The following is a 14,524-nucleotide window of genomic DNA, read 5'->3' on the forward strand; positions in this document are numbered from 1 at the left end:
AGGTCAACAGGAAGCGAAGTGGGTGAGAGAGGGGGATGGGATCGGAAAAGGTCCATGGGCCAGGACTCGAACTCAGGATACCCGAAGTGCAAAGGCGCTATATATCGGCACGCTGCCCACGAGGCCATCGGCGCCGACAAATGTATTATGTTTAAAGTGCTTTCTGTGAGCTGTACTTCATAAGTCACTATATTGACAATAGATGAAGAGCTTTTTTGCCTGCAAAATTTTGCTAATGTGACGTACCTTAAAGGTTTAAAACATTGTAATATAGAGATTTCTGGTTCAATAGGATGATTCTTCTTCACTTGGGAAGGCTGATGAACATCATTTGGCCTTGACACAAGCTTCTTCATCATCAATTTTCTGATATGATCTTGCAGGGCAATCACATCACCAACAATACAATGTAGAAATACAGTGACCGGTCCTCTCAAGTCTGATAGAAATGACTATCGTAAAGCCTGTTTAAGTGGATGATTTAAAGGTCTGGATAGCCTTGGTGGCATAGAGGAATCTGAGAAGAGCTCCTGACCAGTAAATGAGAGATTTATTGATGGGCTTTCATGCTTTCACTCAAGGCTGTTTTGAGGCCTTTTTTGATGTGAATCTGTGCATTGCAGACACCGTAAATAATGTGATCAATATTTCCTTTTTACAATCTCAAGTCTGATAAGGGGTTACAAGTCATTCACCACTTAATACATAAAGCATATTACTGTAACGTTTTAATTCCATATAGTATTATGAGATGGCAGGGACGAGGAAATCGTGGGATCGTGACTCCGACACCAAAATGTAAAGACAATTTATATTTTGTATTTATCATGTATACAGTTATACTACTGTAAGGATAATTATATTATACTTGCTGTGCTTTCATTCTTACCAGTTCTTAATAAATAAGTTTGTATTAGTGACATTATATAATAACATTGTATTTATTTTATTTACTTTTGACTAAACTTTTTACAAGGACCCCCCAACATTCCCATTTAACTCCCTTGAACAACCTTGCACTGTAGGAATGAGTTCTCATTCTTACCACCTCTGAGGAGCAGAAAATATGTAGAACAGTGTGAAATCCATTAGGAATTTTTGCAGGATACGTCATAAACTTTCAACTATGTGGTGGCCTTATTCTTCCTCACTGTGACTGCTGCACCACAGAAAAATGTATCTAATTAAAATGTTGATTAACTAGGACTGAGCGTTTGTATGGTTTGTTAGAGGTTCATTATAGGCTGAGGCTTCTCTGTAGCTCCCTCAAGTTATCATCTATTGTCAATGTCCTCACTGGCAATGGGCTATTTAAGGGGAAGCTGCTTAGCTTTTAATGCTTCTTCACATAGTAGGATTTGGGGGCTTACATTTTACAACCAGCTGGTTTAAAGCTAAAGTGTGTAATTTGTTCAATTTTAAAATGCATTTTTACTGTTATAGTGGCAACTATAAGAGAGCCATTCATAGGTTGATTTTTCACTGAAAACCAATCTCAAGTCTGATAAGGGGTTACAAGTCATTCACCACTTAATACATAAAGCATATTACTGTAACGTTTTAATTCCATATAGTATTATGAGATGGCAGGGACGAGGAAATCGTGGGATCGTGACTCAGACACCAAAATGTAAAGACAATTTATATTTTGTATTTATCATGTATACAGTTATACTACTGTAAGGATAATTATATTATACTTGCTGTGCTTTCATTCTTACCAGTTCTTAATAAATAAGTTTGTATTAGTGACATTATATAATAACATTGTATTTATTTTATTTACTTTTGACTAAACTTTTTACAAGGACCCCCCAACATTCCCATTTAACTCCCTTGAACAACCTTGCACTGTAGGAATGAGTTCTCATTCTTACCACCTCTGAGGAGCAGAAAATATGTAGAACAGTGTGAAATCCATTAGGAATTTTTGCAGGATACGTCATAAACTTTCAACTATGTGGTGGCCTTATTCTTCCTCACTGTGACTGCTGCACCACAGAAAAATGTATCTAATTAAAATGTTGATTAACTAGGACTGAGCGTTTGTATGGTTTGTTAGAGGTTCATTATAGGCTGAGGCTTCTCTGTAGCTCCCTCAAGTTATCATCTATTGTCAATGTCCTCACTGGCAATGGGCTATTTAAGGGGAAGCTGCTTAGCTTTTAATGCTTCTTCACATAGTAGGATTTGGGGGCTTACATTTTACAACCAGCTGGTTTAAAGCTAAAGTGTGTAATTTGTTCAATTTTAAAATGCATTTTTACTGTTATAGTGGCAACTATAAGAGAGCCATTCATAGGTTGATTTTTCACTGAAAACCGATATTTTCAGAGTCCGAATTAAGGGCCATATATATATATATATATATATGAATATGAATGAATGAGAGATTGCCTGAGTGAGATGGACTTCCAGTTTTCAAGTGGATCTGCGTCTGTCCGTTTTTAAGCTGCTCTTTTAAAAGGATGATGAATAATAAACCACAGCCAATCATATGAGAAGTGAGAGCGACAAAGAGAGTGAGAGGAAAGGAGTGTCTAAAAGCGAGTTTAGCGAGGCGTTTAGTGGCTGTTTTCACTCTTAGTTTGGCACAGGCAGTTGGCCACAGTCGAGTGCTTTCCTGACAGACATCAGAGCTGTTAATTCTCTACATGAAACATGAAGGCCTGCCCTGACTCTTCATCACCTCAGAGATGAGACCAGGACCTCTCTTCCTGCGGTTTTGACAATGTACTATAGAGCCTGCCTATAGGGAGGTGATGGGCCTTTTGTGGCACATTTAGTGAAATTAAAATGAGCGGCAGAATCGGCATGCAAACTGATAGATTCTGGATTACAAGAGGAAGCGGTAGTTTTGGTGTCTTAAGTCTGATAAAGTTATTTGGGAATAAAACATTACATGTCTAGAAGTAGACTATTTAGGACCACTTTTAACCTAGTTATCCAATATGTGTGACTGATGAGAGCCAGATCATTGGTTGTCCCCAGGAATAAAATGTTCAGATCAGAGCTAAATGCCATTGCTTTGGTAGTTCTCCAATTTGTGGAAATTTGGGCAGATTTACAGTTTGGGCACTGGGCAGAGCAACAATGAGAAATTTGCATTAATTCAAGCTGGAAAATTATCAGCTTAATGCGTTTCCCACCCAAGAACTGAAGGGACTGGAATTCATTCTGGCTCTTGGTTTTGCGGCCCATCCTATCGGGAGACAATTACCAGTGCGCTACAAAAGCCAGCTTTGGGCAAGATTAGCTCCACTTCTGGGAAGGTGATGAAAGCAAATGTCTTGCTGCTGGGCCAAAAAAAAAAAAGAAGCTGTTCTTCAGATCTGGCCACGCAGCACAGATGTCCTCCTCCATGTCACAGCGGCTGGCGGATTTCACTAACGAGGGGACGCCTCCAGGCCAGACAGGCTCCCTCGTGTTTGCATGGCAAATTTAGCAGAGATTTAATCCGTCCTGGGGTGCTGTGGCTCTAGGCTGAGTGTGACTAGAAAGATCTTTTATATTGGGCTTAACATCCACTATACTGAGAATTTCTGCTGTAAAATGAGAACTATATCCATTATATATTTTAGCCTGAAATTCCGGGTCTCCTTGTGCCACACATAAAATGTGTCATAGTAGATTTTTTATTATACTGATAAGCTTTAAATCTATCTTAATTTAAGAGTAAGCCATTTGTTTAGTGGTGCTATTAAAACATTGCTCTGTTTGTTTCAGCATCCAATATATACAATATGTCTCAGTATTGGCTCAGCCAGTGGTGAGTTTGTGGCAAGATTGTTTGAAAGTGACCATTATTTTTGCAATTCGGTTCGGTGAAGCCAGTGGTGCAGAAATTCCACACTTCAGATTTAAGTCCTAAATAGATTTCAACAGTTTGCCCCTCTATTCACTTAATGGAAATGAAAACTTGACCTGTGAGATATAAAAACAACAGTGTCCTTCATGCCCCTTTGTTTCAAATGTTTAAACTTTTCCAACTTTCCCAACAGCTAAAGCACATGTTAGCATTCTTAAATGTGCGCTAGGTCTTTTTTTTTTTTTTCATCTTGCTGGTCCTTGGTCTAGTGATGTGCATTACAGAAGCAAAGGTTTTCAATTACCATTGTTAATGTAGATATTTGCAGTCACCTGTGATTAATTTATGATATAAGGAAAGTGTCCAATAGCAGGGGAATACTAAGAAAACGAGTAATATTTAGCTGGTCACGTGACCTCAGTCACATCACTGTTCCATATACAAAAACAACTTGTATTCGGTTGCTCATACAACTCATGTTAGTGTATATGATTTTAAACATTAAAAAAATATATACTATTATTGCGTTTAATTGTAAAACTTTTAATGAGCAAACATAAGTGCACATTTAAAGTTTTGATGTAATGGAAGTAGCGACATATCTTTTTTCCGTGTTGCAAAGTACATCAGAGTGAAATGGATTTTTGAAAAATAAAAATAAATGTATGACAGAGACTTGCTCTTTGTTGTTGATTGGATGGAGGCAGATCTGAATGTGAGCTTGCAGTCCATTGTAAGAAAGCAGTGGGAGTTCTAGTATACGTCACCAGATGGAAGTCTATCCTTTCACCAGAAGATGAAGTTATTATATATTTTAAAAAAAAGTGATATGGATGAATAATTCACAATACGATTAAAAGCATGCATTTAGAAAATGTACATTTTCATGTCACTACGACTTTAATAATTGTATTGAAAAGGCGTCTGAGTGTACAGCACTCTTCTCCAACTATTTAAATATGCCTTTCAATATTTTCAGGAATCAGTTTTCCAGGAGATTTCATAGATGTACAAACATTTTATTTGCTATGTTAGATCGCTGCTCTTAAGAGACATTAACTGCTTGGAGGAATCTAAGAGTGGTATTATGGACCGTTTTGAGGTCAGCAGGTCATACGTTTGGGTACTATGATGACAACTCACAGTAGAAGTGTGTGGTACTTTGTGAAACAAATCAGACCCTATTAGAGAGATATATTTCATCCAGAGTCTTCCTAGTTTTAATGAAGTTATGAGAAAAGATGCTGTGGAGAAAAATCCTTGGTGGAGCTGGAAGCACTTGATTGATTTATAAATGCACTCGCTGAGAGCCTCGGTTTTTTGTGGGGTCATACGTTTGGGTACTATGATGACAACTCACAGTAGAAGTGTGTGGTACTTTGGATGAAATATATCTCTCTAATAGGGTCTGATTTGTTTCACAGAGTCTTCCTAGTTTTAATGAAGTTATGAGAAAAGATGCTGTGGAGAAAAATCCTTGGTGGAGCTGGAAGCACTTGATTGATTTATAAATGCACTCGCTGAGAGCCTCGGTTTTTTGTGTTTTTTTCTCTTTTTTTTTTCTTTCTTTCTTCCATATCACTATACACAGTACCTTTTCTAAAGGACAACTAATCATTGAACTCATACGGAGACATTAAAGATCACATGAGCGGATGTTATATCTGCAAACACACCTTCATGCCCTTCACATTACCCAAATGTGAATGTTCCGTGTCTCCTTAATTACTCCAAATACAATCATGCTGTAAACATATCACAATGAGGTTTTAATCACAATGTAACAGGTTATTAGACCCTAATGAGGGAGCTTAATTGTTCATGTTTTGGGGCATCTGCTTGGTCAAACCTGCATCATCCTTTCGGTTTAAAAATAGTTTTGGGGTCTCACTAGATCCATCTCAATTTTGACAGCAACATGTTTGATTTGCCTGTCCTTCAGTGAAAGTCAAGTCAAGGCAGCAGATGTTGCCTTTGCAATAATTCATGATTATCTTCAATCATTTTCTTTAACTAGCTTTTTGTTCCCATGGTGATGGAGAAAACTAGTCTTGCTGTAATTCGACGAGGGAGACAGCTGTCTATAAAAACAAAGCATCATGAAAGATTCACGTGTGTTATTATAACACCGGAAGAAAGTCAACCGTTCGTGTTTTGTGAGGGATCAGTGAGGCGGGAAGGATCTTGTAGAGTTGCATGGCTGCACTGCAGCACTGCTAGAAAAACACTTATCTTCAAAAAGTTTCAGAACTCTCGCCATTTAGAAATCGAACAGAGGTAACTTTGATCAAATGTATGACATGTATGTAAGACATTATGCTTAAAATCAGCAGAGGCTTATAGCAACACTACTAGAACTGGCACTATATTACAAAATGGACAAAATGATATGTGATATGACCATTCTTATTAAAATAAAAATCAGCTTGTCATACGCTATAACCAATTTTCCTTCATCAAAATATTTTCTTGTCTTTAGAGGGACCATACTTTGAAGCCATAGTTGGAGGTAAGTGCAACAGCTCACAGACTTTCACATACTGTATCTATCATGCCTTAATCTCAGCTACAAATGTAAAACTGTGCATCTTTTGACCCAAGTCAATATTTCTACCTAATTTGACCCTTTAAAAATGACTGTTGTCAAGGCTGCATTTCCCGAGAGCATTGTAAAGCCTAGGTAGATCGTAGAGACCATTGGTGTCAATGGTTTCTGCGATCTACTTAAGCTTACGATGGGCGTTTAGGTCTAGGCACAGCTGTTTTTGAGCCAATCACCTGACCTGTAAATGTCATGTGACTAATTACTCTGGAGGCAGAGAAAAATTGTTATAGATGGCAAAACAGGAACACGCACAGGCCAAAACCTTTCCCTAACAGCTATTCTAAACAGGGATATATTCCTCTGTCTGATGCCTTTATATCAATTTTCATTTCCAAATATCCAGTCCATTTGATGCTTTCAAGAGCTTTCCGGAACAAAACTGGGCACTGGTAAAATATCTTCTATAAGATAATGACATTACTTGTAAAAAAAAAATGTACTTATTCAAAGTGCATGTCTGTCAGTGGTGAAAGATGCTTTTTGCCTCCAGAGTGTGTAGTTAGCACTTTGATGATGGTCAGAGAGGCTTAAAAGATTTCTGTACAAATGAGAGGTAATTTGTGCTCAAGATGTTTCCTAGCCTCAGAAGATCTCTGGCTGAGCAAAAAAAAAAAAAAGTACCAGTACCACAGTGGTCTCACTTTAGCTCATTTACACATGAATAATCAGTGTGTGGGTTTGTTCTCATGTACTGAAGTAACTGGAATCCGTAAATTTCAGCAGGGTTCGAATGACACATGCCCTCAAAACCTTTTTCAGGCAACTGGTCTGCCATATCAGGAGAAATTGTGTATTTCATTGAGCATATTAGTTTGTTAGTGTGATTTACTGTAGTTCTCTACAGACGGGTCACTCTGAAGATTAACTTTCAGTGGTTAAGTCGGTCTCTATTTTCATTAGCTAAATTTACACCTGAATCTAACATTCTTTTATCGCATCTCCCTGTCCTCTTGCTGTCATATAGATGTTAAACATGGTTTTCTGTTAAATTCCCACTTGAATATAGCTAAAGATAAGTTGGGTCGAGAATAAAATTATGACAACTAGTTATAGACCAAGGCATAGACTAATTAATCCGCAAATATTTGAATATTTTAACATAATTGGCTAACTGGTCAAATGCAGAGACTGCTAAACAGAAGTGGCCTTTTTCTATCCCATTAGGTTTTATTAATATTTTGACTTTGTTTGAATTTTATTTTTAAAATATTTTCTATTTGTTAAAGAGGTCATATGACGTTGCTAAAAATAACATTATTTTGTGTATTTGGTTTAATGCAATGCGTTTATGCGGTTTAAGGTCCGCTATGTTGTTGCTCCTCTATGCCCCGCCTTTCTGAAACGCGTTGATTTTTACAAAGCTCATCGGTCTAAAAAGTGAGGTGTGCTCTGATTGGCCAGCTATCTAGTGCGTTGTGATTGGCCGAATTCCTCAAGCGTGTGACGGAAATGTTATGCCCCTACCATACTGTGATGCCATGTGGCCGCCTGGAGCTACGAGACAAAAACATGAAAACCAATTATAAACGAGGCATTTGTTGCATCCAGTGGGGACATAATTACTGATTATAATGACTTATACTGTCTTTTTACGCGTTGCGTATCGCGCTGCGTAAACCTAAAACCATGTCTGCATTTGTGATCAGAGAAACGACAAATAACAAGTGCTACTCTACACTGCTCAAAACTCACATTTGAATCATCAGTGGCAAATTCTTTAAATATGAAACTGTATTTACAGGCTGTGAGTCAGAAGCGCCAGACTGTCCTTGCAAAGTTGGAATTGCCCCACTTCATAGAAACAGACACCGGCATTGTAGGCTACTCTCCCAGGAAACAGTCCTCGTTGTTGTTAATACAACTTAACCACTGATTTCTAGTTGTGCTCTCTTTTGGATGGCCAAACAAAGTAGTTTCGCTTTCATTATGAAACCGACAGCGTCTTCACGACATGGCGGCAGCAACAATACTACAGCAAGAATCAAAGTTACGCCTTCTTTCTTTGCGTGAACGTTTTTTTTTTTTTTTTTTTTTTTTAAATAAATAACTAACTTTTTTTTTTTTTTTATCGTTTATTAGTTTGCATGGTTTTAGCAAACTAATAAAAAAACAATAAAAATTATTTCTAAATGTTTTGTAAATTTTATGTAAAATGTGAACATCTTATTTGCTGAAAAAATACAATCATGAATTTGTATTATATAATAATTATGACCATCAACTACCTTCAGATATTGGTATCGGCATCATCTTTTGAATCAGAAATATGTTCCAGATTTAGTACAAGTTAAGCTCAATCAACAACTTTTGTGGCATGTTGTTGACTAATACAAAACAATGTTTTTATTTTTTTTCTTTAATTTTATAATGGGAAAATATTTTGTGCTAACAAGCCCAGCAAAATCCATTTTAAAACCCTTTATCCGTATCAACCGCTGACAAAAACCCATACAGCCAGTAATGGCCCATTGAACTCAAAACAGTGTAGTCTGTTTACTTCAGGACACTCGGTCTCACCTAATAGCTGCATCCCACAGGCTTTCTTCTATTATAACCTCCTTTCTCTGTGTCTGTGTGTTCTAGTTGTCATTGCTGTGGTGGGTCTGGTCCTGCTTCTCCTGCTGGCCGTCATTCTGCGATACATGTACAAGCACAAGGGCACATATCATACCAATGAAGCCAAGGGCACAGAGTTCGCAGAGACAGCAGATGCTGCTCTGCGTGGAGACCCTGCCCTGCAGGACGCCATGGACGAGAGCAAGAAAGAGTATTTCATATGAGACCCAATAGCTGGCCCTTTATACATGTCATATAATAAACTCCTGCAGGCTCACATGATGCCTCAATCCTGTTTGCTGGAGCAGTGAAGTAACTGACTGAGCTCCCAACAAACAGAAACTAACAAGAAGAGTATTCAGAAATTCCTCTTTTAATATCTGATATCGTTTATATTTATTTGTTCCTGAAAAATAGATAAAATTGAGTATACACGAAAGAATATGCTGCATTCCTTGTAAAGCTGAGTGTCTGAACAAACATCAGCTCAGGAGAATGAAATGCTCTTCAGTTGAAGGGAAGGAAAGTCTTTGATCTTATTAGACAGGATATGAATGTGAATGACCGGTGATATTTCAGGACATTTAAATGTCAAATTTAAAGAACACTGTAAAAAAAAAAAAAAAAAACAAGACTGAAATTTATTGGTCTCATATCTATATACTGTATATGACATATAAAAGAATCAGGGATCAGATTCTTCTTTCTGAAGAAAGAAGTTAAATTCGAAGAAGTTTGTTCATTTTCTTAAGAGCATCTTATTTTTTAAAGATAAAATAGCTCTGGTTTTGTCTGAATGCAGTTCTTGCTAAAGACTCACTGACCAACTCAATGTAAAACACCTCAAAAGAATCTTTCTGCTCTGCCTGAAAATTACCGTAATGAGCGTAATAAACATGTACACTATTTTCTTCCTGACTGGTTTTACAGGAGTTCAGTACTCAATGTCACATTTTTAATGTGCCGTGTATTTTAAATAGTTATTGAGACTGTCTAAAAAATTGCACTCCATCTTTCTTGCACTAGAACACATAACTCATTCAGCAAGAACATTCACATATTGAAATAGGAAGGGAAATAATGCAATAGGAAAAACAGTGGGAGAAAAGCCATTGGGTTATAAGAGGCAGAAATATGTCTTATCCTTATTATTCACATACACTCTCAGGGGGTAAAAAAGCTGTCCCTGGGGTGGTACCTTTTTAAAAGGTACACCTTGTACCTAAAGGGTGCATATTAATAACTTAAAGGCACATATTAGTAACTTTTGAAGGGGTACCACCCCAGTGATGGCTTTTGTGCCTTTATTTTTGAGATTGTAGGTGTTAACCATATGCATTGTTCTGTTTTTATACTGAGGTAATTCTAAATAGAACTGTTTTCTTCTGCTTGTGAAAAAAAAGGATTTATGTAAGAATATCTATAATCTAATTGTTAGACTGAACTAATGAAATATTGCTTGTAATTAGAAGCAAAGTTAGTCAGTGGAGTAAATGAGAAAAAATATATGCTTCAGATGCCTTAACTTTTTTAAATTTCATGTTAACGCTTTAGCTACAAATAAAATGAATTATATTGCTTGTTCTAGTTGCCTTTTTTCAGTTTCCCAATTTTATCGAAGGAAGGAAGGAAAGGGTACACTCAAAAATGAAAAGTGTCATCATTTATACTTCCCTTTGTGTCTGTCAAAGCTTGTATTTCTTATTTATAGCATATTTTCTAAGCTGCTCCTTACTTTAAATTAAAAGTAAACAGTGACCATAGCTGTCAAACAAGATTTTCAGTGAATAATAGTTAAATTTAGGTCTGTTCCACACATAGTGTTGTCAAATGGCTCCAAAGACTTGGAATAAAGTGCGTGAGTCATATACTTCTATGATGCTTTTATGGTGCTGTTTTTGCTAAAACCTTCTGTTTTCCACAGAAAAAAAAAACATAGGCATTCAGGTTTGGAACAACGTGAGGGTCAGAAAATGATGACAGAAGTTTCATTTTTGCATGAACTATTTCCTTTAAGCTTACAGCAACTGGCAGTAAAGAGAGCTCCTGCTGTGCTCAGTTTAGTGATTTTTGGATCAAACAACCAGGCTTCGGGCCATTGATAGTTTCAGTTCCTCTTCATGGGGGAGTAATTAGTACAGGTGTTGCATTATTCACTCCTGGGAAACCAAAATGTGCAAATAAAATACTGAAATATTATTTCATGCAAGCCGTTTGTGTGGCAGGGGGACATGGAGTGCTATAAATATGATCATTTATAAATATTTGAGTTGATGTGTACCATGATAAATGATAAAATACATTTTTCAACGAGATCTCTTCTGGAAGATTTTTACCAAAATATGTACACATTATTCAAAGGCCAGTACAGATGCTGATGCAACAAAATGAAAATGCCAGACACTTTGGAGGTGAGCTACACCGCGAGAATCCGACACAAGTGAGAGATATTTTTCTTTTGATTAATTCTTTGCTTCAAGGATGGATGCTGAAAATAAGCCCTGAGCACCAAATCTCATCTCACCTTCTCACCCCCCTCTTCCTACATCCAGCGCTCTTGATTAATGACACCTCACCACTAAAGGTTTCTGCTGTTTTTTTTTTAACAACTGAAAGGACAGTTTTGTGTAATAGTTATATTTCCTGTCTTCCCTTATATTTTGATAATCAACACTGACACCTCTATGATTCATCATCCACAAACAGGAGTGAAATGTGCATGAGGACACAATTATCACCTCCCACAATGCTCCAACACAAATGCTTGTTTCCTACAGTCACATCACTTCATAATTTCTTAATGTTTCTTAAAACATTTTAAACTTTAAACATGTTCCCAGAGTTTTGACATCAGTGGCCTGTGAGGATAAAAGAAGTGGAAATATGCTTTCAAAAAAACAGGCTAGAACAAAAAGAACTTTTTTCTTTTTTTATTGTCTATTTCACAGCACAACAGAAAGCCAGATGTGATCTGGCAAACCTGAAACGTCATGTGCTTTAATGGAATAGTTCACCCCAAAATGAAAATTCACTGGAACAGATTTGGAGAAATTTAGCATTACATCCCTTGCTCACCAATGGATCCTCTACAAGTAAATGGGTGCCATTAGAACAAGAGTCCAAACCGCTGATAAACACAATCCACATGACTCCAATCCATCAGTTAATGTCTTGTAAAGAGAAAAGCTGCATATTCATAAGAAACAAATCCATCATTAAGACTTTTTTAACTTTAACTGTCACTTCTGGTCAAAATACCTTAACAGTCAATAATCCATAATAATGCTTCCTCCAGTGAAAAAGTCCATCCTCTGTTGTCCTCTCACATCAAAATCTACTGACACATTTGTTTAGAACTGTTTTCGCTTGTATATGTACTTGATATTTCTCTCCTGATTCAGACAAGATGCCTTTTTCACTAGAGAAAGTAATATTATGGTATAGGACTCTGACTATTTTACCCAGAAGCAATGGCTTTTCACTTCACAATATGTTAATTGATGGACTGGAGTCATTGGATATACTGCAGAGGATCCATTGGTGAGCAAGTGATGTAATGCTAAATTTCTCCAAATCTGATCTGATGAAGAAACAAACTGATCCACATCTTGGATGACCTGGGGGGTGAGTACATTTCTAGCTGTTAACTGTTCCTTTAATATACACCTGGCTGTCATTTTCTAGTGAACTAAGACCTGCCCTGAAAGGTTAGAGCAGCAATGCTCTGTGTAGCTGTATTTTAAGGGTGCATTTCTCCTCAAGATTAGATTCAAAAGCCTGTAACATTAACATAGCATATTTTAGACAAGACAGAAATGATCTTTTGCAGTGAGCAGTATGTCAATACTGCAGCTTTTTTCAGTTGTTCGGAAGTCTAACAGACTTGAAATAAGACATGGATTTGTCAACAATACAATACAAAACTGAACGGAAAATTGAAACTACATCAAATGAACACACAGAAGCCATCAGCACATCAGTTTTCCACTTTTCAAGCAGAACGCTCTTCTGTGACATTTCTGATGATTGAGTATTCAGAATCTCTCTTCACATAAAGTACAGTAGCTCTTGCCAAGCACAAATTGCTTTTGTAACATTTTGATTTTACTAAAATAACACTAGAGGGGAATAAAGTCGCAAGACTGTCCCCAACTGAGTTTAAAGCTTGACAGTCTTTTTAATTCACAAGTGCTGAATATCAAAGCAACAGCTTCAATGCAGAGGCTTTTTTTTTTTATCCACAAGGGCACTTATACTACTGTTCAAAAGTTTGGAGTCAGTAAGGAGCATAAATTATCAAAAGTGACAGTAAAAACATTTATAACGTAACAAAATATTTCTATTTCAAATAAAATGCTGTTCTTTTGTTCTTTATATTCATATTTGTGGAATACAATTTCCACAAAAAAAATTAAGCAGCACAACTGTTTTTAGCATTCATATTAATAAGAAATGTTTTTTTTAGCAAATCAGCATATTAGAATGATTTCTGAAGAATCATGAGACACTGAAGACTGTAATAATGGCTGCTGAAAACTCAGCTTTACCTTCACAGAAATACATTACATTTTTAAATATATTACAATAGAAATTAGTTATTTAAAATTGTAATAATATTTCACAATATTGATGTTTTACTGTATTTTCGATGCAGCCTTGGTAAGCAAGCAACTTTTTTCAACAACAAAATTGCTTATTTTTCAGCAATAAAAAAATCTTACCGACCCCAAACTTTTGAACGGTACACTAAAAATGTTTATTTTAATATTTTCGATTATTTGAGATGCTATTTAAATCATACAAAAATATTTTTTTTGAGAACTGTCTGATTGCATATGTATTATGGATGGTATCAAGACATGTTTGAATGCAAAGTTTGCCTACCATCCTTTCTACTAAGATGCCTTTATGGTTTTTAAAAGGCACCATTTATTTATTTTTTGCTGCCAAAAGCCAATGCGTGTCGTTTTAGCGGATGTTTGACTTAAATTAAAAATGCCATGTTATTTTTCAGGATACTAATGACAAACAAGCATTGAAGTTATTCAGTATCCTCTTGGTCTCTAAAGCACACTTGAATTTGTTCTTGTTCATTAGACATGACGCTATGGTGCCTTGGAAGTCTGTCTGAAAGCAGATCACTAGGAGGTTCCCTCACACAAACATGCTGCCTGTTAAGTCAGTGACTGACTGGGCAGCAAGACAGCTGCATTTGGCTTCAGACAGCCTCACACATCCTCTGATGTAAATCTCAAAACTTTGCATTTCGCACAGTTTCAAATGAGAGAGATTTGTAAACTAAATGTAGCCATAATGAACCACACTGTATGTCTTTACAAACCTGTATGAGAGCGAGAGGAAGAGAAGATGAGAGGCGAAGAAGTACACTGTGCTTTCCTCTCCTCATTCTGAATTCAGCCATTGGTGCGCTGGGATCACACTCTTTCACCTCTGACATAATGCTCACAACAACATTGCATCTCCAGCCACAGCACTGCTGAGACTGTTCCAGATCTGCTCGCTCCATCCAGCTGTGTGTCACTGGCAGGGTCAGA

The 14,524-nt window shown here is 36.8% G+C and overlaps 1 protein-coding gene across 1 annotated transcript in view; it reads left to right on the forward strand.

Annotated features, from left to right (window-relative positions):
- LOC107555063 (glycophorin-C-like) overlaps window positions 1-9,576 on the forward strand; it is a 27,385-nt gene extending 17,809 nt beyond the window's left edge. Inside the window, exons 3-4 of the mRNA XM_016237758.1 lie at window positions 6,288-6,317; window positions 8,997-9,576. Of these exons, the coding sequence (XP_016093244.1) occupies window positions 6,288-6,317; window positions 8,997-9,193 (227 nt within the window). The 3' untranslated portion in view covers window positions 9,194-9,576. The remainder of the gene's footprint in view (window positions 1-6,287; window positions 6,318-8,996) is intronic.
- The last annotated feature ends 4,948 nt before the right edge of the window (window positions 9,577-14,524 follow it).

Source organism: Sinocyclocheilus grahami, unplaced genomic scaffold (assembly GCF_001515645.1).
Source record: "Sinocyclocheilus grahami isolate Dianchi unplaced genomic scaffold, SAMN03320097.WGS_v1.1 scaffold523.1, whole genome shotgun sequence".
Classification (NCBI taxonomy): Eukaryota; Metazoa; Chordata; class Actinopteri; order Cypriniformes; family Cyprinidae; genus Sinocyclocheilus; species Sinocyclocheilus grahami.